Source organism: Poecile atricapillus, chromosome 6 (assembly GCF_030490865.1).
Source record: "Poecile atricapillus isolate bPoeAtr1 chromosome 6, bPoeAtr1.hap1, whole genome shotgun sequence".
Classification (NCBI taxonomy): Eukaryota; Metazoa; Chordata; class Aves; order Passeriformes; family Paridae; genus Poecile; species Poecile atricapillus.
The window spans coordinates 16,900,528-16,926,943 of NC_081254.1; the positions used below are offsets into that span (position 1 = coordinate 16,900,528).

A 26,416-nucleotide genomic window follows, 5' to 3' on the forward strand; every position below is an offset into this window, starting at 1 on the left:
GTGCATTTCAGGAGTTAAGGAACTCAGAAACCTTCCTTTCTATTGTCTTATTTGCACTAAATCTGACTTCTCAGATCATCAGTCTTATGTGTCAAACTGCTTTAAGTTATCCCACCTCAGGTATCTCTGTGGAAAGGATTAAAAAAAATAATAAAAAATCTCATTTTCTTTAATACTTCTATTCTTGCAGACAGGCTTGGAGATTCAACCAAGCCACATTATTATAATTCTGAGTCAGGCTTCAACTATTTAGTGCTTTCTTTATCAGTACAGCTTCTCCCTATTTCTCCTGGTAAGAGGGACAAAATTTATAACTTTTTAGGACTGTAATGGAAAGTTTCTAATTAGAATAACCTACATATATTAATTCTTTCAGAGGGAAAAAAAATAATATGCTGTACCAAAGTTGCAAGTAATAGAAGTAATAGAGATTCAGCTATGCAGGGAGTCTCATGGTTGGTGTTAGCAATCCTGCATTTCCAGTATAATTAAATCAGCAGCTACCCAAAAGTCATCCTTCACTGTGCTAGATTCATCCACCAAGATTAGATATTCATGGGAGAAGGCTGTAATGAGATCAGAAGATAATAATATAAGACTTATTATACAGAACACTAAAATAGAAGCTAGAGAATGACAAAGATAAAGCTTGCAAGATGCTGTACATGGAAATCTCGGTTCTGTTTAGACACAGGAAACAGCTCCATCGAGCAGCAGCCTAACATGCCTCAGCTTGATGGCATCATCATCCAGGGTCCTGCCAACACTGAAAATTCACCCAGCAGCAGTAAATGGAAATACCTGTGCTTTGCAAGTGTGAACAGAGTATTTTTTTTCAAATACTTTTAAGCCAGGAAGGGACAAAGAATCTACCCTTTGAAAATCAAACCCTGCAATATCCAATATTTTTGACAATATTTCAGGTTATGAAAAAGAAGTAACAAAAACAAAATCCCAGAATAAAGATGGCTTTTGCATTAATCAAATGCAGTTCCAGGCTGTATATCCATGAGCCCAGTCCAGGATGTCTGACTCAGAGATACTGTGAACTTCTGAACTTTGTGCTGTTACATGGCTGCTGACATTTGTTCAGTACTATAGCATAAGATTAGCTGCTCTAAGTGCCAAATATGAGTCATATTGTGTAGGACTTCATGCTGGGGTATCTCAGCTGAGCTGTGGTCGTTCCCAGGAGGGGGACATTCTGTTCCAGGCTTTCATGCCTCCAGCACCATTTTCAATATACTTGGCAGTATTTTCTGACACAAGTTGCAGTAAAAGTAGTGTGAAGTGTTTCTGTGGATGCTTTCTGATACATCAGCCTCCCTGGCCTTTCTCTGCAGTATCCAACCTGCCACTCAATCCACAGCCTTGTCTTCTCCATGCCTCCACAGCTGGCACTGCCAGCAGCTGACAGCTCATCAGGCTTCTGTGAGCTGGCTTAGACTGCACAATGCATGGGACCAAGAACAATCGCATTGTTTTCCTCTCTCTCTAGTTTTCTTGGGGATTTGGAGTATTTTGGGGGGGGGTAGGAGGGGAGGAGGTTGGGTTTTATTTTGGGGATTTTTGTTTGTGGTTATTTTTAGTTTTACTCAGCTCTTCATTGCAGGCAAAGAGCTTTATTCATAATGTGTTTATTTTCTTTTATTGTTGTCCTGATTTCTTACAGCTCAGGGAATTTGTGTATAGGAGACTGATTTGAAGATATTCTCACTGTTTTAAATAAGGTCTCTGAGAATCCAGAGCAGTATAATAGGCTTGTCTGATTAAGCCCACTGCAATCTTTGGCATGCCTGGGACTACTGTGCTTTTATTTTCCAAGAGGATGAATCTCAGATGTGCTTTGAAGTCCTTAGAGCAGGATACAGATGTTCAAGTGACAAAAGCCAGTGCTCAGTAATCCTAATGCACAGGGATACTTCTTTTGGCAGGATCCTGACACTCAGGCTGTTATTCTGATCTGCTGGCCGTCTGCTTTCCATTAATCACTTCTGGCAGAAGAAAAGGGCTTCCAAAAATCTTCACCTTTGGCCTATACTCAGGCAGCAAAAAGGATGTAGCAGCACACAAGGTTTGTGCCAGATGGGATCCTCAGCCTGAGAGCACGATTCAGAGGGTTTTGCCATGAGATTCCCCATAGGTCTGCCCTGGAAGACTCAGCAATCTTGTCAGCCATCCTCTGTCTTTGGTTTCTTTATCTAAATGGGGTGGGAGTCCCCAGTTACACCGCCTATGTTTGTAGCAAGCTGACAAGTTAGCTCATGCCTATCACAGATCTGGCAGGACAATATTCCAGGGATGATGACTGGAAGATGGATAATGCTGTACAAGCTTTTTCTTAAGATTTCTGTGATTGAGGGAAGAAAAGGAAGAAAAAGAATCAAGAAAAATGTATCTGAATCCAAGTAAACTTCAGCCTTTTCTCTTCTGCACTTGGGAACATTAATGTACAAAAATCTTTAGAGAAAACTAAATTCCTCTTAGTGATCTAAAACAGAAAAAAGCTTTCAAGAACACCACATACTACTATCCATTAAGATACAATCTTTAAGCAAGTCAGCACTCTTGATTAAAGAACCCAAAATACCTTTATTTTACTCCTGATAAATGTCTTCAGAAACACCGATGAATTTATAGATCTGTCACTCCACCCTCAGTTAAGCTCCCTCATTTCTTACAAAGGGAAGTAAGAAATCCTCCTTTCTAAGCCAGCAACTTTCTTACCTGACTGAGAATGAATTCTCACAGTTCTTCAGTGGTCTGGCTGGCATTTGAGTTACCAGGGACCTGCATCCCAACCACCTACTGCCCCAGGATCCAAATGGATTTCAAGTCCCACATCTTGCACAGCTGGGACTGGTGGCCAGTGTCTCTTAAGAGGTGAAACAAGAATGATATGTGCATTTAGCCTTATGTGGGGGATTTCTTAAGATTAACTTCTAGAGCAGAGACAGGTCCTTAATCTTTGTGCAGCTCTAGGTGTAAATTCTTCCTGCATGTGACATGGTAGCATTGGATTAGCTGGAACTGAACTGTGAACCTCTAGGTAAAATGTGAATAAAGGTAAGCTCAGGCTATGGCTTTCCTCTGGATGACATGGTCACCACACTGTGTGCTGGCAGGGAAGATCCTGTGGCTTGCCATGGTGCTGCAGTGGTCTGGGCTATTCTGTCATTAATTGCCAGCTCTCCCATGCCATAGGAAAAGCTGAGCAGTGATTTGTACTTACAAATAGTATGTGGAAAACCAAGGGCAAATCAACAGCCATCAGATGATAAAGTCCACATCCCCCAGGAACGCCAAAGTGAAAATGACACAGGCTGTGAACCATCTGTGAACCACACCAGCTAGGACAGGTTTGAAATTAACTCTGGTGCATTTGGATGTGGTAGAGATAATGCCCGAGAAGGAGCCTGTCTGTTGATTTAGCTATTGGTGTAACTGTCCTGTAGGAAACTGTTCCTGGAAGATTATAAATGAATTCTGTCACATAAACTCTGGGCAGTGTGCACACATCAGTACAGCCCTGACTCGGTCATGCCTTCACACCAGCCTATCCCTGCTGCCCAAATCCCAGTGCAAATCATCAACACAGCATTTCTGCAGTGCTGGGTCAGAGATAGCACCTGAATGGTAGTCCATGTTCCAGCTTACCAGAAGCAGAAACCAGCCTTTTGCTAAAACTCTGGTTTTCAGTTGCAGCAACCCACAGCTTGGGGAAACAGCCTGATAAAACCAGAACAACCAAATAGAAGAGCACCTTTGGGAAGGAGTCATCTCCAGAGCAGCCAGAGGTGTCCAGCAGGGGCTGCCTTTAGCACAGCCTGCTGCAAACTGTTCTCCTTTTAACTCTGCTCTCTCCTCTTGATCATCTCACAGAGCCCAAAGGAGAGCAGATACTTTTCTAGGTATTTCCAGCCTCCTGACTGACAGCTTGCACCTGTCCCATGTAGGGCTGTTACATCCCCTGGCATTAGCCATGGGCACTATTTTTAATTGGCAGGACAGAAACAAGAGATAGAGCCTTTGGGCAAGTACCCTGCAACCCTGTTACAGATTAAATCCCTTTTTGGCACCCTCATTAAAGCACTTGCTGACAAACTTTGCTGTCTTCTTGAGGAACACTGGTTCCAAGCAGTGCCCCACAGCGCCCTGCAGTGCTGTTTGCTGGTGTGGGAGCAGGAGAGCACACCTTCAAATCATTCATCAGGAAACTGAACTAAGGCAACATCCTCCATAGCCTAGTCAGTGTCTCACAAGAGAAGGCAGAGCTTGCTAGGATAGACTGGAACCCACTGGGAAGCAAAATAAGGACTGCAAGAACCCAGACCTAATCTGGGCACTGACTACAGTTTAGATTGGCTGAAGCCTGACACAAAAGAACATTTGTGGTTTTGCAGAAGATGAAGTCTGTGCTTTATGTTTTCACTGCTGCCTTCTCTCTCCATAACTTGGGCTTGTTTGTAGGTCAAACTGCCACTTGGGGCACACAATTCAAGTGTGCATCTGAAAGGCCCTTTGGATCACGGTGCTGCCACAGCCCTGCTCCTCCAGCAGGACATGCTCCACTTACTTTCTGCTGTAACATGAAATGCACCTTGGTTCTTGGAGCACGGAAGGATGGGCATATCACTCCATTGTATTTCTGGCAGAATCATGTGTAAAACAGTTTTTATGATGTCTCAAAGGTTTCACGCCTATGTAAACAACAGTCACATCCAGTTATTGTTCTGTACAGATTCAGTATTACAAACCTCCCTGCAATACCAAAAAAAATCCACCCAGGAATCTTTTTTACAGTGCCATTAGGATACAGAAGTCTTAGCTGTTTAGCTTTGCCAAAAATACCCCACAAACCCCTAACATCATGAAATTATTTTAATCAAAAAATCTCTGAAAGGGGCCTTTGTCATGAGACTTTTAAAGAAGCTGCAAAATCTAGTAAAATTGCAGGTTAATGTTATCAGCCCCTTTCTGGCGTTTCCATCCGCACACCAGAGAGATTCCCTAGTGGAGAGTCACCTCTTGAATATTTTTTTGTACTTCACACAAGCTTCATTCCCCACTCTCCTTCACAATACTTATGAAATGCTATTCCCTACATTGCCTAAAGACCCTCCTTTAGTGTTACAAAGAAAAGGAAATTTGCTGCCTGTTGTCTCCTCTTCCTCTCTGCCCCTTTCTTTTTAGGGCTATTAATCTCCAATTAGAGTACTCGAGACTCTATCAGTGATCAAGAGACACAGATTCAGTTTTGATGACTTCATGTAGCAGAGGGGGGGAAAAAGTGAATTTTTTTTTTATATTTAAATTTAATTATGAATCCTTGTTTGAAAAGCATTGCCTCTTCCCAATTGATCTTGCATTCTGTGGCATTAGAACTTGAAAAGAACCTTTTGATAAACTAATGATGCTATTAGAAAGAAACAGAGCTGTTACCAAATTGGCTGTCAATATTTTGCACAAGTCAAATTATTTCTATGAACAGTGCAGTGAGTACCTATCCTATCCTAGTATCAAACTTCAGTACAATTTTGACAGCAACAGGAATTTAGTATTTGGCAGCTGTTTCCCTGTTTCAGGAAAAACCAGTAATTTTACCAGAATCTGTCACAGATCAGTGCCAAAAGAAAAGTCAAACCCATTACAGGTGCAAACTTAAGACCACAGCTGTAAATCCACAATTCCTGCATCATCCAGAACAGTTATTGCTCCAGGAATTATTTTTAATAAATAATAGTCCAGAAAATATATGTACATACTTGTAACACATTCCCACAGGATGTACCAATTATATTTTGTTAGCATTACTTCCATACTGAAGCAAGACCTCGTAACACCATGAGCCCTATGCTCAGGAATACTTTCACAGTCACAGCGCTAACACAGACAGTGAGCCATCATTTTGTGCATAAAATAAATCAAGCATTTGTCATCTTTCAAATATTTTATTTTAGTATTTTTAAATATGTTTAACACAACAAATATATAAAACAATATATTAATTCAATCTGAGTTTAGAATCAAAACAATATTTACTTATTTACAGTACTCTACACTTCACTGGCATACCTTCTAGCCATTAGATAACACTATTTTCTCAGTTGGGACAAAATTGAAGGAACTGTTCAGTGTGAAAAGCCATGTTTCTACATCCTTATTATGTTAAATACCTTGTACAACGCAGTTTGTGGTTTCTCAAAATTTCACAAAATTTCTCCATTATTTGACAAAACTGAATTGATAGAGCAAAACTAAGTTATAGTTAGTCTTTCTAACTACACAGTCAGGGCTAATAGGTCAGGTTATTGTGCTCCACATTTATTGCCTTAAGTTCTTACACACTTATTACAAACTGGCTTTTAAAATGCACATGTCACTGAATTATGTACATAATACTCACTGCAAATTTGTCAGGATACAAGTGGTAAGTCTGTAGGATACTGCTATATGGAAGGTTCAGTGTTCACAATACCGCAGTGTTTGAGGAGTTGTGAGGGTTTTTTTGTGGTTTTCTTCATATAATGAACAAGACATCAGTAGGTTCACTCCAAAGAACTTTTTTCCCCCAGGAATACTCTTTCAATTAGAATAATGACAAGGTCAAAGATAGATCAGAAAAATTTTATAATTTTATAAACCAGTGGTCTATCAATTAACACTTATTGTTGACGTCTGCAGGCACAAAATAATTCAGAGGGTAAACTGTCTCACTGCTAGGACTTCTGTCAAATATAATTCCATCTTGACAAGACTATGGTGGTTTTTGAAGTTACAGGTCAGATTTCTAAAAAGGTACCCATGGCTATTAAACACAACAAAATAATTGGTATTGTCTGTAGATTACTGCAAATTTTCCCTAACTCTTCAGCAGGAACTGCATGGACAGGATAAAAAACAATCACAGATGTTTTAAGTTATTTTTGTTACACTCCAGGTCCATAAAACCTATTGTTTTTTCCATGACTGATGTTTGAAAACCAAGTGGGCTTTCATACACCAGAAAGTTAGCTAAACAGTCATGGACAAGTATAACACTAAGCACGCAGACCATTGTTTAAAACCAACGAGGCATTAATTGCTGCAAAAGATTTTTACTGGTGTCTGAACCCAACTCTTTCCTCTTTAACTCTCTTTTTGGCACTATACAATATACAGCTGTACAGAAAATATTATAGGAACCTGTGCTTTTACCCTCCTTGGAGGGTTTCAGTAATTCTAAATGACCTTACTTAAAAAGCTTGCATCAAAAAATAACTTTTTTTTTCCCCCAAATCATTTAACTGACCTTTGCTTCTTAAAGAAGATAATTATCAAGGTTTTATTCAGTCTTTTGTTTTTTTACAGATTTGTTCTTTCAGAACCCAGTTAAGTAGCAATTTCTTTGAAATTCTGCTTTGAATTTGGAATGTTTTCTTCTACAGTAGATGGGGGGGGAGACATCAGAGCAAAACAAAAAGCAAGTGACATTACCTATTCCCATTACTGTAGCAGTATACCACACACAGTATGTACTGGGTCTTATAAAAAAAAATGTTTAAACTAAAATAGTAACACCTACTGAAGTCACGAGTATTTTGTAATTTGCTTGAAGTTAAGCATACAAGTCAAACAGTGTATTTATGGGATCCAATTCTTGCTAGTCTTGGACATTTAAATACTTCAGGCCAAGCTACATTTCTGTACCAATACTTTGTGTGTAAGTATTACCATGTTTGCCACATGAAGATAATTTGCATATATGGAAGCTTTCTATAGCATTGTTCAAGATCAGTTGGAAAATCCTGCTTAAAGATCCTTTCATAAGTTCTTGTCAGTGTAATCAGAATTTGTTAAAAACCACATATATGAAGGTCTAATTCAGTGCAGGTGTAATCTCATAACTCACTAAAGGGATCTTTCATAAATGAAAAACTAAAGGCAAAAAGTTTAGGAAAACTATTACAAGAAACTGTGTCATAAGGTACAAAAAAACAAAGAAAAAAGATGGGGAAGAGCCTGTGTGGCTATCACTTGCAGGTGTGTACATACTAATAAGGAAGAGCTCAACCCTATTTCCAGGTCTCAAATATTATTAAATTTGCTAAGCTAGCAAAAAAAATGTGACCCTCTCTTTCTTTTGTATATATGGTTACTAATTTCAGACTTTGCAACATGATTCGTTTGTGCAGTTTGTAGTACTAATGTTGAGACACTTGCACTTGCTGGCATTCCACAGTAATTCATTCATTATTCTGAATTCAGATTTTGTGGGCACTCACACAGACCACAGAAGACAACTTAGCACAAGAGGTGCAACATGTTAAAGGAGAGCAATGATGGCGTGTGAACATAAAGGAAGACATCCCTGAACATACTAAGCATTAAATCCAAGGCCCAAGGTGCTCTGCTGTCTTTTCTTATAAGTGCTCGTCAGCAATAGAATCAGTAAAATGCTTTTAAAACACTAACTCAAAAGGAGGTACAAAATGTTAAGCTTATCAGCTACCTGCAACTTGTTTCCATCTAATTAACAATAAAGCATACATTCCCAACTCTACAGACTGACCTGTGCTATCTTCTAAGCAAGATCACATTTTTCTGTCTTCTATCAACTTCAAGCTTTCCTCTTGCATGTTTACAGACAGACAAAAGGGGAATTTCCAAAATAGCAGAGGACAATTACCCTGACAATGTTTTAATCCATTCCAATGCTAACAAAACCAAGTATTTTATATTACTTATCCTGGACTTAGATCCTGGATTAGAAGGGAAAGAGCACAAAAGAACAAGCTTCTTTTAAAAAACAGTGATAGACAAGGCTGATTTAAAACACAATTTACTTAACAGAATTTGAAAATTAAATTAGAACAAAGAATCCTTACATTTCAATGTATATGAACTTCACTACAAAAAATAAAAATATTGAAATGTTAAAGCTTTACTTTATGTAAACATTGTTACACTGGGCTGTACTTGAAAATTCTCCTGCATGTCTAAGTTGTAAAATAGTATTGCAGTTTAGATGCAGTTATGCCAGTTACCACTCAAATGGTTATTTTCAGATTCAACAGCTTTGCAAGTTTAATTGCATACCTCTCCATATAACTCAGATTACAATCCTGCACATCCTAAGAACAGATGTTTCCTAGAGTTTAGAAAAACAGCATTCACAACTGTGTGCATTGCAAAGGCAAATATAAGTTAACAAATAGAGCTCTTTCATTATGAAGTCTCAAGAGGAATGTTCAAATTGCCTTTCTGAAATCAGAAAGTTAAGAGCAGCAAATGGCAAGTCTTTAAATATTTCAGAATATTTTTTCCTTTTTTTTAAGTGTAAGCATACTCCCCCAATTTGGATGGCAAAAGCCACCAGGCTATGGTAGATTGAATATAGTATTAAACCTGCAATTTTGCTAAAAAATTGGAATGTTACAAATATAAAAATCTCTGGAATAGTACAGTGTACATGTGCTCATTGCAGTTGGCAGAGATACTCTAAGATTTCTTCTTCTTCTATGGAATAGGAGCTAAATTAAGTTACAAAAGTGATATACTATGAAGAGTGTAAGGTAGTCAAGTTAGTACAATCAAGATTTATAAAAGGAAGACAATACAGCAAGGAGTAGCCCACAGTAGATTACAAGCCTCTGAACACAAAACTGCAAATTCCAAATGGATTCATTTCCATGCACACACAAGTACACAGTGCCAACTAAGTCAGCTAGTACCAAGCTGGAAATGCTTTGTGTAACTTTCTAAAGCTGACTTACACTACATTTGCACATCTGAAATTGCAATAAGCAAATTAAAAGGTCTATGGCATTTTTATGATTTTGTACATTGTACATATCAGTTTTCATTTAGCACAAATCTTAATTTCAAGGCTTTACAGACAATATTAGTATCGTCCCCTTACAATCCACTGCCTAAGAAATCACTGACCCTTGCATGACCCTGCCCATGCATTATGGACTTGGAGTGTTGGTTTGAGGTTTCGGGGGATGTTTTGTTGTGGGTTGTGGTTTGGTTTTTTCAACAAGCAAAACTCAACTGTTTATGGTATCTTATAGTAGTAAATGAGCAACTTAATTTAAGAACTAGCCTCTTTTCATAATTGTCAGAAAAACGTATACTGTGTGTCTCTATATATAACCAAATATACTGTGCATATATATATATCCAGAGATACTCACCATATTGTTGACACCAGAGTGCTAAAACATACATCAACATGAGCACTATTTCCAATACTCACTATTTTTACTATTCCTGAAAGAGATACTACATGCATTTTTCCCATCCATTTACAGGACAGTAGGATACACGAAGACAGCTGTTCTGTTTTTCCAATGTTAAAGAACTGCTCCTGAAAAGCATGCAGGGGTTTAGGTATAAAGCAATTAAGACCACACAAAAGTTACTTTGTGGCTTTAAACTCACTAAAGCTAAGTTTACTTTCAGTGGATGCTCCACTTTAACTCATTTAAACACAAAAGGGAAAACTTTCAAGTGCTAGAGCAACCATACAGACAACTGATAGACTAGACTAAGTTCTTATTTAAAAAATATATCATCACTGCACAGCCACAAGGCAGACCTTCATTTTTGGCAACCTGTATGCAGACCATTTATACTGTCAAGACTTGTAATTTAACAGTTAAGAGACCCTCTCAGCAAGGAACTGTACTGCTTTCTTCATTATGAGACAGACCTCCTCAATCTTTAAATATACACAGTTTGTTTTAAAAATTACATTTATGACTGCTTTCAAAGAAAGGCTTCATAGAGCTCTAATTTTTTTTGCCAGTGTATGTAAAGGCTGGTACTTGGGTAACAAAGATTATCGGGACCTGTAAAGAGTGTGTTATATTCAATATATATTTGAGGCTGATGTTCCATAAACATTCACACAGAATCTTACCAAGGGTAACAGTATTCTGTTTATACTCATGCTTCACTGATAGCCTTTACTTATCCCTTCATTGTTTTTTATTTTCATAAGGAGAAAACAAAACACATCCCTGTAAAGTATGGGAACCCCATTTTATGGCTAAGAATCTAAGAAACAAGGCAAAGAGGAGATCATAGAGTGAAAATGTTACTTGACTTCCCCCTTGTAGATAGCCTTGTAGGATCTTAGTCATAATGCTTCATAAAAATCTGAACTAACCCACACACAGTCTTCAACCAATTAATCTTTTTAGTATAGTAGGTTTTGAAAAGGGCCAGCAATACTCATTGGGAACAGTACCATTAACATTGCATTCAAAAAAAGAAAACATTGGAAACCATATCCTTGCTCTCCTACTCTGGTGATATGCTCTAGTATTAGCCAATGTATGGTAATACAAAAAGAGTCTCGTAGTGATGTAAAAGGCAATGAAGACATCTATAGAATAATGTTCATGTGCAGCCAAAATGAAGAAGATTCCAAAGAGATTCAGGACCCAGGACAAGGTATGCAAGAAGTTCCAGCTCCTTGGTGTATCTAGGAGAAAACAGAATGTGATTAACCTTGACTGTCTCAAAATGCAGGCCTAGACATTCAAGTTTTTATACAGATCATTCATCCCAAAATGAGATGAAATTACTCTCTTCATTTGGAAATATTGTATACAAGTCAAATAAATCCAACAAAAGCAACCACACATGTTATGTATGTCTATCAGTTCATGACTTCATTTACAAATGCATTTCTGGATTGACAAGAGCATCTTTAAATGGCTTAGCACTCTGCAAAGCAGAATTCTTTTTTCAACCAACTTCTTTTAATGAAAATCATGTCTTTTCTATGTTATAAGGAGGAGGATGTAATGAAAGCTACATTGCTGTTATTGCAGTCATTACATCACAGTTGAACTCAATTATCTTTGCTTGCTATAACGTATCAAATAACTGTTGGTGTTTACAGAAGGGTACTACTGTCTCATATATTCTCACTCATTACGGGGTTTGGTGTTTGGCTTTACAGATTATACTAAATGTACGGAAACCCCGCCAGGTATTTTGTCTGACAAGAGTCAGTGGCAGATACCTAGAGAAGGGAATAGTAACAGACAATCCTAAATATCTTCTCAAGTATTCCCCCAGTAGCAAGCCAGAAAGGCTTTCTAATTTCTTGGCTCGTGTTCATTGAAAAGTGCCTTACTCATCCCCTCATTCAGGGAGGTTGTGTTCCTCTCCTGGCTTTGACTTGACTGTCACAAACCTGAGAAAGAGCTCAGCAATCTGAATTTGTATTTGTTTGCTTGAATGTTACACTTTGAACTTCTTGAGGAGTTCAAGGAGCAGATGTTCTTAAAACTTAAGAACATTCAAATGTTTACACTTCACACCTCTGTACGTACTCTGAAGGACATTTGAGTATTGACACTCTGTACTTACATTCTGTGACAAAGAAGTTGAGCATGGTCAGGACGACAGTGTGACCACTGAACATATAATCTCCACATGTATGTACTCCAGTCAGAGTCATTCCAAAGCCACTCCATATTGCAAATGCCCGCTGGAGTTTTGCCCAAACGCTGCCATACAACTGGAAAACATGGATATTAACCTGTATTAAGTTCCAATCCCACTGCCCACATAGTATGTTTTTAAAGTCAGCTGTACTGCTTCCTTCCTTTATGAGAAGGGGTGCAGTAGTAATAGTTTGTTGGAGTTTTATTTTCAAAACCATGCAACCAACAAGACAAAGAAGCAATTACTTTCCTTCCAGTCTCTCTTCATGAAGTCAGTAGCTTAAATACAAACACCTCTTTGACATACTCTCTCTGCTTTACAGTGTGAAACATTCTGAACACCCTTCCCCAAACAATGTACTCTCCAGAGTGGCAAGTACTTCTAAGACCCTCAGGGATGTTTGCCTGCCTATGCTAATTAATGCAAGGGCAAGGAAACAGGAGAGAAATATGATGTTCTTAAAAAAACACATATCTAACACTATGGTTGCAACAATCTTAATCGAGTACTTTTTTACAAAAGGAAACAGGAAAAATAATTTAAAGCATTTGAAGTTTTTACCTTTCCAGTACACTGCAAGTGCTGGCCTGGCACCGAGAGTGAGGTAACAAACATTGTAATGCAACGTAATAGAAATACTGTCCCCATGAGGCTGCACAGCCTGCGCAGAAGTATAGATCTGGGAAAAGTACACAGGAACTGAGATCAGGGAAGTTATGATAAAAACATTTCACCTCACCCCGAATTAATCCCATTAAGTCCTGTCATCATTACTGCAAGTTTCACAACATTTTTTTTTCCAGTTAAGTAGTACTGTAAAAATATGATTCCACATGACAGGGTGAGACACTGTAGCCAGCTTACTGTCACCAAAAAAGTACAGCTCCACCTCTGCAGCTACTCTTATGCTAGCTTTGGCACTCATACCTTCTGCTGGCAAACTGATAAAAATCAATGAACCAGTGAAAATGTAACTTAAAATATGCACATACACAAAAGCATTTTTTATCCCTCAGTGAAAGCAAACTGCCAGGCTGGCTCAGACATTCTGTGGAAATTCTTGTAGCACTTTCTTATACACAAAACTGTTATCACATGAGTGTATATACTGACAACTCTCTGAAATACCTATTTTCTGAAGGAAATTACTTATAAATATGGTAGAAAAGTAAATTCAGATTAGTCCTTTGAAAGATTCACAAGCCATCAGTCTTGATTAAATCCTCCCTAATCCATTTTAACATACTAGAAATTGACAAGATTCTTTTACGGAATGAAAATTCTTTAGCAATCATCATAAATTCTTGTTATGGTCTTTTCTCTGCATCAAAGTACCAGTTAATTTGGGTTTTATAAAATCTACCTGTGTTTGTGAAGCAGAAGAACCAAGAGCCAAATGTAGCAAAGAATTACACCACATACTTCAGTCATAGCAAAAGCCCATGGTATCCTAGGGACACTAAAAAAAAGGACAAAGCAAGAAAGTTAATACAAAGGCTTAATTTTTTTCCTAGTCTCACTATTGAAAATAAGGGCATGTGAAGTTCTAACCACAAAACTAATTTGCCTTCGTCTGACAACAGTATAAACTACAGGCAAAAATTATTTTGTTAGACTGAATGAAACCAAATTTTAAATATATTCAATTACATTATCTCCTTCCTAATAATGTGCTTCCAGCTTACACAGAATTCACTAAGTCAGGAAAAATCTCTAGTATGCTGTCTTAAGTTACACGTGACTAACAGGATGTGTTCCTTTACCATTGTTTCACAACCTTCTTCATTCTGACATAAACTTGCATCATGTCAATTATGCTGCTTATGCTCGCCAGAATGCCATATGTCAACACAATGAATTAAATGCTGCAAGGCAAAAAACCTTAAACACTTTTAACAAAGCAGAACTGCACAGAAAAGTATCAGGGAAAATAAAAATTGTTTGCAAGACCTTTCGGCCTTCCTCAGCAAAAGATCTAAGACCTTCTTGCACACATAAGGCACCAATAACAATTTCCACTCTTCAGTCACCAAAATACAGATCAACAGATTTCAAGAGATGCTGCTCTTCGTAGTTTTGTGCTCTCCCTGATACAAAGGAGTAGCAAAGCGGTGCTCAAACATGGGTTTTGTAGTAATCTCCTCATTGTTTCATGAGCTGCTCCCTTCTGGCCTCCCCTATCCTCCTGCACACTGAATACCATGGTAGCACCCTGGGAACAAAATCCAGTAATGCCGCAGTTCCTGTTCTCTCTACCCTCTTCCACTCTGCTGGACATGGGTCATGTTCTTGATGACTTATATATAAATTTATGAGGGGCTCTGCACACTTACTCAAGATTAAAGTAAAGATTAGTCTTACTGACTTCTTGAAAGCCATTAAAAAAAATGGAAATTACTGGCAGGAATAGGAAGATCACACAGGCTGAACTTTCTAACAGTTTAGCTCATCTTTTAAAACTCTCTAGGCAGCTAAGTTCTCCATGGTGCAAGTGCACTTTCTCAAAGGGAACATTTATCCTCTATTAAATCTGTGGTCAATGACTAGAGTTTGAACTTTGCCATTGTGTCTCTTCTTTGCCTGAAGTGAAATATTTTCTTTAAAAAAATGAACAGGTACTACATAAGTCACAACAGTGGTTTAATACCCTGTTTAAAGAGACGCTGGTCCTTTTATTCTACTTCAGAGTTTCCCTAGACCACCTTCAGCAGGCTGACAGTGACAATAAAAATATAGTAAAAATACAGTAAAAATGCAGTTTCGTTTCTACTTCCTTGCTCACTCACAGAGCAAAGTATTCCTTTGTCCAAAGTTTTTTATATCAAGATATGTTAAGCTTCATAGCAGAAACTGGATTTCAGAAAATGCATATGGCTGCATATCTATGCCAGCTGACAATCATGCTTTTTACTACAATGTGAGGACGGACAAAGTAATTACTGTGTTGTAATGGGTTTAAGATGTAAAACTAAATATAAACTAGGTAGAACAACAGTTCAATTTATTTTCCCCTAAAACTAAATCTCTGCATCTAACTGATCTGCATTTCCATCTTAGCAGAAGGATTTACTAGACTCTTATTACAATTTTGCAGAGGCATCTTCTAGAACACATGAAACCTTCTTCTAGAGCACATGAGACTTTGAAAACAGAGAAAATACAGCCTACAATTTAACAATCACATTACTATTTTGTTTAGAAAGAGAATTTCTTACCTATCTAGAAATATGTCTGGCAGAGGTGGATACGTTTGCATGTCAGGTACTCGCTCGTGTACTATCACCATAACAAATGATGTAAAGCCAAACACTATGAAGACATACACACAACTTAAAACTGTCTTCCAGTACTCTGGGTCCAGTCTTCGAGTGGCATGTTTGTTTTTCCCATTTGCATATTGATACTGATCACCATTCAAGTCACTAATTGGTCCATCACAGTCCCGAGGTACTTCACCATTACAAAACCAATCTGCCCCCTGCAGTGAACCAGCTGGGGACGCTGTGCCAGCATGACCCTCACTGGTGTAACCCAGCTCTTCCAGGACGTCGATATGCTGCTTCTGCAGTTTGCGAATGGACAACATCAGCCTCTTGATATCCCCCAAGATTTTGATTTCCAGAGGAGGGGATCGCAAGTCATACTCAGTAAGTGTCAGCAGGGTAATTCCATCCAGCCTGTGTCTGTTGCACATAAGATCCACGTATTCACAGAAGCCTTCTTCCTTCAGCCACCTGGCCACGTTCTTGGTAGTCCAACGCCGAATGCAAAGCTGGTTATTGCTTGCCATCGTGCCCCTCTATCCGCCAATCACACTGACCTGCTGCATATCCGAGAGAGACAACACCAGAGTGTTTAACACAGATTACTGAAATGCCAGCATCTGTTGTGCAATTTTAGGTGCTTAATTAGCCCAAGACATTTTACATAAGAGATAGCTAAAAACCAGACCTAATTTTTAATGTAAGTAATATAAAAATGCTTTTCTTTATTCAAGACAAACTAAATTAAGATTATCTCATTTGCTCCTAAATAGAAATCTGAAGTTTCCAAGAAGCAGAATATTTCCTAAATGTATCCAGTATGCTGTTCTAATTTTGTTATAAATAAATAAATAAATCCCTTTGTTAATTACATTAGGCAATGAAAATCAAATACTACTCTTTAAATACCAGCTTAATCATTAGACTTTTCCACTGTTTGCAGATCACCAACTACACAAGGAAGTATAACCAGCAAACACAGAAAACTGAATTAAAGCTGAAATAATGCATTTCAATACAGTCCAACATACCCCACTGTTCTAAAATACTGAAGCTTTGATGACATGACATTCCCCCACTCCTTCAAAGTAAACCTGAGTCTAGATATCTGCAACAGTATTGAGCTGAAGTATCTTAGTTATATGTTTATGGTACAACCATCCTATTTCTTTGTTTGATCTCAATAACTAAGCTAGATACTTACTGAATTGTGAATCCTTTAAAATACTAAGCTTTCAAAAGTAACATTACTAGAAATGAAGCACTGGATTAAGCTTCAAAGCATTTTTAAAATTGATGTGGTAGTAGATAACACAGCAACACACCAAAACCAGAAGAGATGTATTCTCTTCATACAGATTTCCCAGTAATTGTGTTTCTGACTCTAGAATATTGCCTGAATGAAGGAGAGAGAGCTCAGCAAAATTTTAGTCACATGGCAGTGACAAGTCACCAAAACAACAACCAGGAAAAAAGTTAACCACGGGACATTATGTGGAACACATGATATAACACTTTGAAAGGCTACCAGTGAAGTACAAGTACTAAAACGTTTATGCAATATTGAAGACCCACAGCCGTAGACAATGGATTTGTGCATAATTTATATTTGGTGGCTCATGTACAGCTACCATCTAAGAAACAGCTACAATTTCACAGTTCTTTTGTACTAAAAAAGCAGTCTAATTAACTAAAATGCTTCAATCATGCCAACCAAATCTCAGAAAATACAAGGCAGTACAATATACTACTGCCACATACATCATTCAAGGCTTTCAGAATGAAAGCTAGGAAACAGTGTATTTAATCTATTATTTAGCTTCTGTCTATAGTAAACTGGTACTCAAACCCATCATTAATATTCAACACAGTTCTGAGTCTTTCAGGGGCACAGCTCTTTCCAAAAACAGAACCTCTTTCCTCCTCACTTCTTTTTTTAAAGAGGTACAGTACCTACTGAGCTCCTAATATAATTATTGGATGCAACCTTTTCTTCTGGCTTTCATCTAACAGAACCACAAACTATTTTATACTATATCAGAGAAGATTCAATTTGCCAAATGAGATTTCCCAGCAGTGCGAAAGTAATATTTTAGAAGAAAAATGAGCACACAGATCACACTTAACCTTCTAAAATAATTAAGGGCATGATACTTCTGAAGATATTCTCCCAGGAGTTGATTATTTATTAACATGTACTTAATTCATTGCTAAAATTTCTCAATACCTCATATACAGTCAATAAATATATAAGCTTTAATACCTTGATTTAAATAGTTGCCCAAAATAAAAAAAAAAACCTAACTACTAGAATATCTGCATATACTATATGCTTCCTTCTCCATATAAAAGGGTATTTTCTCATTTTTATGTCATCTTACTCTTTCTGTAAGCATAGCTCAAAAAATAACTGTAATAATTATTTTGGTCACAGCTAATAAAATAAATTATGACATTTAATTTTCAACTAATCATCAGTTAATTGACCTTTTTGTACTAAATATTTTTATTTTACTCCAGGGTTGCTATTTAATCCCTGGTGGCAGTAAGAATCATTTAGTCATTCACTCACTCCCACTTACTGCCCCCAGCCCACTCCCCCTGCAGTGGGATGGAGGGGAGAACTGTAAAAAGGTAAATCCAAGGGGATGAAATAGGAACAGTTCAGTAATGGTAATAAAGTAAAATACAGTAATAATAACAGCATAAATAACAAAAACAGAGAAGAAAAACACCCAAGAAAGACAAGTGATGCACATTACAACTACTCAGCACCTGCTGACCCTTGTCCAGCCAGTTCCCAGCAGTGATCAGCCCCTCCTGGCCAACCTCCCCTTTCATTTATATACCAAGCAAGGCATTCCATGGTATGGAGTATTCCTTTGGCAGGTTCAGATCAGCTGTCCTGCTGTGTCTCTACCAGCTTCTTCTGCCCCTCCTCACTGGCAGAGCAGGGGAAACCCAAAAACTCCTGGACTTAGGGTCATCACCACTGAGCAACAACTAAAACATGAGTGTATTATCAACACTGTTCTTATACTAAATCCAAAACATCCTGTAAAAATAAACAAACTTGGATTGCTTATCTGAACTTCCTGCTTTCTTTACTCAAAAATACAGATGAAATACTGGAAAAAAAAAAAGTTATTAATCACAGTGAGTTTTATAACATAGTAATCATCGTAAGTTTTCCAAAAGCAGTGAATGTAAACTCACCACAAACACATTCAACTTACTGATACAGTCTTCTAACCAAAGCAACTTCTGAAAACAAAGGCAGGAAATTGTCCCTAACCTATGAGAATTCTACTCATTTGTCACAAGTCAAGTAGCCTAACAGCAGCCTAGTCTTCCTTCATCTGGCACTGCCGGAATAAAAATCAGTCCTTACCAAATGTGCAATAAAAGTAACCTTAAAACACTGAATGAGCACACCCATCAAAGGTCAGTATGGGCTGGACCTGGGAGAAAGTCTACATTTACTTCAAGATGCAACTGATAGGACCTGCTCTGTTTTTAAACGCTGTCAACAACAAGACACTTAAAAAGACAAAGAAATGACCACAAAACACAAATTTAAAACATTACACAAAGCAGGTAGCTAATTTAATCTCAACAGCAACAGTTAAACTCATTTTTTAATGACAAAGCAACTTCTTGAACCCTGAAACTGCCTTCCCTTTCAGACTACTCAATTGGTGATATTTTTGTGGTTTAAAAGGTAAAAGGCACTTTCCCTAATAATCCTAACAACTGGAATACAGTACAGATCCCTGTGTGCAAATGCTTCTGTTCATTTTTGAAGCTGAGGAATGCTGCATAATTTTTACACCACTGGACTGCTGTGTAAGAATAATGCAGCAAAGGCCAAGTCCCATAGATAACTGCATCTGTCTTCTGAAAGAAGCAGCTCTGGTAACTACTTTGCCTTCCATGCTACTAGTTTTATCACTGAAACCAAATAATGGGTAACATTATTTAATGATGAATAACACATGAGTAACACAAAGCAAGCATAGACTTAAGCGTCAGACAGCAAAATATACTTTTCACCTGACATCAGCAATGTCTGTAGTCAGTTGATTATTTTCCTGGTACTGTGAATTAACACTTAGCAAGCTTGTCAACAGTATTTATTGTGTGTCCCATTTTCTTGCACCAGCTTTTCAATTAACAGCATGAACACAAATGCATATGAACTGCATATGTTTAAGTATTTACTTTTTTAAAAGAAAAATATTATTTTGTGAGCCATAAACATTCCTACAATTTGGCTGGGGCATTTTAAGAAATAAGATGTTCTGAGAGGCTTAGTATGCCCTAGCTGATAGCAAAATTTCCTGGATGTATATATAGAGAAAATCAACCTCCCTCAACATGATTGTCCATGATTCTATCACGTTCTGGTCTACTGAATCACTGACAGCAAACCATTAATTCCCTAACTTTCCCAGCTTACAGACTTTGAGACTGTATATTGAGGTAAATATATGGTAAGTCGAATCTGCTTATCACTACTCTAGCCAAGGAAAAGTAGCATTAATACCAAAGGAACATTAGGCTACAAACTTGATTAGAGCAGAGTCACAGCTGAAAGGTTAAACAACCTAGTTAGGTCTGCAGAGTTATCAGAGTGCTGACTGGTTTTGTTTATCCCAGACACACATACAAAATCTCTACTAGCACCATTATTGCTTTACCACCTGCCCTCAGGTACGGGGGAGAGCACTGCCCCTTGATTTTTTCTCCCTAGCTACAAATTCTCACCATCCTTGAGAGGAATTTTAGGAAGGATGCTGAAGAACTATCAGCTCTCAAGTGATTTAACCTACATTTCTGTGTGAAGGTTTCAAGCTGCAGTTTGAATACAGGCCATTCCAACTCAGCCCCCCACTTCACTGGGTCTGTTGGCTTAGGAGCACATCCCATACGTCAGGGGAGAGGTTGTTCCTTGCAAAGGCTGCTACTTCACCCACGTGGACAAGGCCCATGTTGGTGGCCTTGGTTCCCCAGCACAAAAAAGCTACAGAGAAACATGTGTTGAGCCAAACTGCAATAATAAGGCTACTGTCACACATCAACTTTGCAATGCTGTGCTGGAAAAAGAACACACAGCACTGCCTTGTTATGCAGCACGAGGCTCAGCTACTCTGCTGACTCTGACTTACATGAGAAGCTTGTCACCTGCTCTTCCTGGAAACTTAAATTCTTCAGTGCTTATTTAAAGCAAATAGCACCAAAGATTTCACTGCCATATAGCATACAGTGACTTAGTCCTTACCCTCTAAATGCCACCAGATACGTATAATATGGTAGGTATCTTGTAAGCAGAAGGACAAAAAGAACACATGCAAAACAATACATGATTTTTCAGGAGTTTTTAAATACAATGGCTACCATACTACATATAAATTTAATCAAACACAGCAAAATGCCCACCATGAGACAAAAAATGGTATTTTCCTGAAGCAAGAATACAATCATTTCAAATGCATAAATTCTGCTGTAAAACTTGCATTTAGTTTTAATTAGTGACTTTGGTATCATAAGTGAGATGATCAGCAGTAGCTTAACTGCACTCAAAGGTCTTAGTGCCATGCCTGAAAGTAAGATAAGAAATCTCAAAGTAACACTAGTTTAGTCTTAGGTTATAAAGGCATCAAGGAAGATGAGCTTTTTGAGAATTATTTATTGAAGTGCAGCTTGTGGGTCAAATATTAGCTCTATATTCTTAGCAGAGTCTTTGTGTTAAGACACCTCCGTGCAAGACTGACAGTAGCTACTACAGAAAGTCCTGAAACCTAAACATGTGTGTCTTAAGAACCACCAAGTACAGTTATATATTGCATCAAAATGAACAGAATACATATTGCTCCCTGACTCTTACACCTCATTAAGCCAAACAGGTTGTATTATACTCAAGTGAACATTAAGAGCAGCTCAACTCCTAATCTGCTAACCAGCTAACAAAACAAATTTTTATCCTACTACCATAATTCAAGGCACACACAAGTGATTCTTAAACAACTGATCAAGTACTCCACTGCTTCTCTTAGGATGTCATTCACAGTATTTCATTACTATTTGACTAAGTTCTTGAACATTCTACATGCTAAATATCAGGTGTGGAGTATTGTTCTTCCTGTTTCAAGTAGTATATCCCTCCTGTAACAGAATGTTTGCTGCTCTTTATCCCTATACAACTTACAAGTAACAACTCAAGTTTCTTTCTCCCCCTTTCTTCCCACACCCTCATCTTACAATGGAAATACGGGAAGAGGAACAACTGTCCACCCAAATGAATACCAGAACAATATCTGAAGTGAAACTGTGCTTCATCTTACTCTCCACTACCATTTACAATCTGATCTTTCTGGTCTAGTGAAAGTCTAATAGCCTTCCTCATTTTAGATGCATTAAAGTAAGTAAGAAATAAAAAAATTCTAAAAGCTACGGGATTATCAAACAAATACACACAATGTAATACGGTTAGTGGATCTCAACCAGCTAAGTGGGCTGCAAAAGCAAGCTCTGTACAAAGAAAAGCAAGACTACGGAACCCAAAAGATTACAATTCCTAGGCAATTCCTGTATTTTAATAGTATCCTACTAAAACAAACCCCCAACCAGCCAGCAAAAAGAATATCACATAGAAGAGCAAACAAGATAGTTTAAAATTCTTGTCATTTACAAATGTACAGAACATTTCCTTTACATCTAAGCAGTACTCAAAAAACAAAAACTAACGAAACTTACAAAAATTCCTTTACTTGATATAAAAATCACTTCACACTAATTCTGCAGGTTAGTTCAACCTTTCTTCTACATCATAAAAAGCAAAAGAAAAAGACACATGCATTTCCTTACCTCTGATATCCAGCAAGAGGCACCCCCTACCAAACAGGAGGGGCACTTAAACGCCAGGAAACGTCTTCTGAGCTCTTCCCACTCCAGAGCACAGCATGATCAGCTGCTCTGTGGAGGTGGCACAGACACCGTGTCCAGCTGCACGAGGGAGATCTGTGGAGACAGAGCAGAGCTTAGCCAAGTGGAATCTTCCAACAAGTCATCTTACAACAGAGAACGAGTGTTGTGAAGCCTCGAATACAAAACCATGAGACCAACTTATTACAAACGCTAACATTAATACTAACACTACCTCTCATTTGCCTCTTTCATTAACTTAGGGAGCTGGAAAAACCTACCTTTTTGAAACGTTGGGGTTTTTTAATAGCAGTCAGCAATGATTAAGTGAATGGTCCGAGGCCACAACATGCATCAGTAACACAGATTTAAGAGACCAAGTGGAACCGACTTCCAGTAGTTTCAACTTCTTCACGCTCAGGCCCTAAACCTGCACACTCACTCTCCCCCACAGGCAGACCCCACCATTTAACCCTGAAACTCAAAAAGCACACAAGCAAACCAGTAACAGCGCTGCTCCATGCTGTGCCTTGTTAATAATCATATCCTACACACTCAACAGCATTTTTATTCAGAACTGAACACTTTGTATTCAGAAAACATACCGATTTTATTGAAAAAAATAGTAAGAATATCTATTTGGACTCGGTACAACTGTTTGGTTTTCTGACTGCAAGACTGACACAAAGCAGCTTTTCCAGGAACGATCTGTTTGCTGCGGAGGCAGACGCGGGAATCAGACACCACACGGGTCCCCTCTGTCCCAGGCCCCACAACAAACCGCACGGAGCCCGCAGGCCTCGACCCCCGGTGCCAGCCCCTTCTCCGCTCGGTACCCGTCCCACACCTTCGCACGCCTCCCCTCAGGAGGCTGACAAAGCGGCACAGCCGGGCACAAGGGCTGACGCCCTCAGCCCGAGCACCGCCGGTGCCATGGCCCCAGCGCGCAGCCGGTGTTGGCGGGCCGGGCGCTCACTCCCGGCAGAGCCGGGCCGGGCCGGGCGGGCGCGGCAATTACGGCGGAGCGGATTTTAACGCGGACACACAGCACAGGAGGCTCGTCTTACCCCCGGCAGGCGAAGCTGTTCTCCCGCACAGCCTCTGCGGCGGGGCAGCCCTTTCCCTCCCGAGACCCGCGGGGCCCGCCCGCACCCTGGGGGCTCCCGCCGCAGCGGGGGCAGCCACGGGGACCCGGCGGGCTCTCGCCTGCGGGGCGGCCCCGCGGGAAGGAAGGGTCCCCGGGAAGGGCCGCCCGGGAAGGGCCCCGCAACTCGCCCCCCCTCACCTGCCGCCGAGTGGCGGTGCCGCCCCGCCGGCTCTGGGCGCTGCGGCAGCGGCTCCTCCGCGCCCTCCCGCCGCCTCTGCCCGTGCCTCTCCTCGGCGGCGGCGGCAGCCACCGCCACCCCCCATCCCCCGTCCGGAAGCGGCGGCAGCCCCGGCGGGCGGCGGCGGAAGGGGCGGGACGGGGCGGAAGGACGGGGCCTCTGCCTGGAGGGGCTCGGAGCTGTGTGAGAGGCTGGAGATCAGTCCGTCAGCAGGTGTTCCTACCCTTCAACAACGGAGGAAACTTACAGGACTGTCATACTGTCAGGCCTCATATCAGGCAATCATTACGAAACGTTTCAGTTGCAGCATTATTCCTTACTGATGTCTGTATAAAAAGAATAAAACTGGCTGTCAGCACTTGGCTGACAGCACTCAGTCATTTATGCACGGGAATCCAAAGCACAGATGTGAACAGCACGCACGACTTACGAAAGCTTCAAGAAGGCACCGTAGCTTCGGGAGCTCCATAACCTACAAACAATACAGATGGAGGGGATAGAAGGAGACAGATAAATCAGAAGCAAGTTGCTCCAGAAATAGATTTGTTTTGGATACCGACCGTCTGGGGTAGCAGCCAGCCCTTTGCAAGAGTTTGAGGAACAGTCAGGATTTGTTTTGTTGATGATGTAATTACTATGAGGTCAGAGACAAGTCTCAGTTGTAGCTTCAGATGAAATAAAACGGAGATGCCAGTGTAGCTCCATGAAGTTAGTGACATTGCCTTTTTAGAGAAAGCGGCCTCGAGATCTTTGTTCTTAAAAAATATATATATATATTGCAAAGCTTATATGCTGCTATAGTGAAACAAGGAAATTTTGCATTTCAAAATTCTTCAAAGTTAAGTCGATTTGTGGAGTCATCAAGCAAGCCTATGCAAATTTGCACTCTTGTACTATCTCAATTGTAATGGACTGTCTATCTACCAGATATGCAGAAGAGAAACTGTGAAGAACATCTCTCAGAAGATGCTTCTTTCCAGAAGCCTTGATGTTGGCTCAGAGATGCTTATCTCTACGCAGTCTGTTTTGTCCTCCTTTTGTTTCTTACACTAAATGATCTGTAGTTTCCCAAAATGAGTTGCTGAAGTTGGAGGGTGTGTTCCACTTACTTTGCCAGTTGGGCAGAATCTGCAAACAATGTAGGAATCAAGTGCGGTTTCAGTCGCCACAATGTTTCTCTTTTTTGCCTTTAAAGCATTAGATGAAAAACTGATGAATCTGAATTCATCAGTGACAAACCATAGAACACATACATATAAACCTGAAAAAATCAAATGGACCTTGTCTTCCTGTTTATAATGGATCAGTTTATAAAGCTAGTTGAAGTTATTTTGTTTACTCCAGATATTTATATTCAAAATACCCTAGAATTTATCTGACCAGGAAAACAAAATTACAGGAGAGCAAGCCAACTAAGTTAAACAAGATTTTGTGCACTCTATTATGTGCATTCTCTACTGTTTTTGACATGAATTCTTCTTCACCAACTGCCAGTCAATCACAACTTTTTGCACACTTCCAAGTGCCAAGTTGGTGCAATTTACAATACATGGCTGCATTTGCTTGTATCTGAACAACTGGTTTAAACAAAAAACCTGAAAATTAGCACAAACTAAAATTAAAAATTGTTGCAAAAACAACCGTAGCAGGCTACAGAGCTGTCTCATCATGGAATAGGTCACTGTTAAAGTCTTAAGCATTTATCCTGAAGCTAACTCACCTTTTGGGATCTCATTCTTTTCATGAGAGGTACCAGGAAACTGCTGCTTTGTTCAGAGTGCTATGGCTTTGCTGTTTTATTTTACATATAAACATGTACTAGGGTCTACCAGCTCACCAGATTCCAGGAAAGAAACAAATATGGATTTCCTAACCCCGTTTCCCTACATGGTAGCAAAACCAGCAATCCACCTGAAAAATTACATTCCAAATTCAATCTCCAGACTTTAGAAGTCTGGATTGGAAAATGAGCTGTATTTAATCCAGCTGTATGTTAATCCAGGACTATCTGAAGTTTACAGGTCCTAAGGTGTGTTACTCCAGCAACAGATTTCCATACAGGGAACACCTGGCCAGGAGCTGCACCCAGAGCAAAGGTAAAGAAGACAGACACATATACCATGGGGGGCACCCTGGGCCTGGCTGTGGAAGTTGCTGGGCTGGTTTGCAGAAGCGATTTGCCCAGTGACAGGACAAGGAGGAATGGCCATAAGCAAAGACGCAAGAAGTTTCCACCTCAACATGAGGAAGAGCTTCTTTATGTGAGGTTGGAAGAGCGCTGGAACAGGCTGCCCGTGGAGAGCATGGAGTTTCCTCTGGAGATGTTCCAAACACACCTGAATGGTTCCTGTGTCACCTGCTCTAGGTGGCCCTGCCTTGGCAGGGAGGTTGGACTGAATAATCTCCAGAGATCCCTTCCAACCCTAATGAATCTCTGATTCTGTGAACCTCAGCACT

The 26,416-nt window shown here is 39.5% G+C and overlaps 1 protein-coding gene across 1 annotated transcript; it reads right to left on the bottom strand.

Annotated features, from left to right (window-relative positions):
- Window positions 1–5,931: 5,931 nt before the first annotated feature.
- On the bottom strand, window positions 5,932–24,548 carry SAMD8 (sterile alpha motif domain containing 8). Its single transcript, XM_058841229.1, has 7 exons — window positions 23,920–24,548; window positions 22,578–22,730; window positions 15,663–16,270; window positions 13,811–13,906; window positions 13,009–13,126; window positions 12,370–12,520; window positions 5,932–11,473 (listed from the first exon to the last, which is right to left on the bottom strand). The coding sequence occupies exons 3-7, from the start codon at window positions 16,235–16,237 to the stop codon at window positions 11,169–11,171; spliced, it is 1,245 nt and encodes a 414-aa protein (XP_058697212.1). The 5' UTR covers window positions 16,238–16,270; window positions 22,578–22,730; window positions 23,920–24,548; the 3' UTR covers window positions 5,932–11,168.
- Between the last annotated feature and the right edge of the window lie 1,868 nt (window positions 24,549–26,416).

Coding starts and splice junctions, on each gene's coding strand:
- SAMD8 (XM_058841229.1), bottom strand. CDS start 16,237: ATGGCAAGCAATAACCAGCTTTGCATTCGGCGTTGGACTACCAAGAAC. Junction 13,907..15,662: donor CCAGACATATTTCTAGATAG/GTAAGAAATTCT, acceptor CCTTTTTTTTAG/TGTCCCTAGGATACCATGGG. Junction 12,521..13,008: donor ACTTGCAGTGTACTGGAAAG/GTAAAAACTTCA, acceptor CATGTTTTCCAG/TTGTATGGCAGCGTTTGGGC.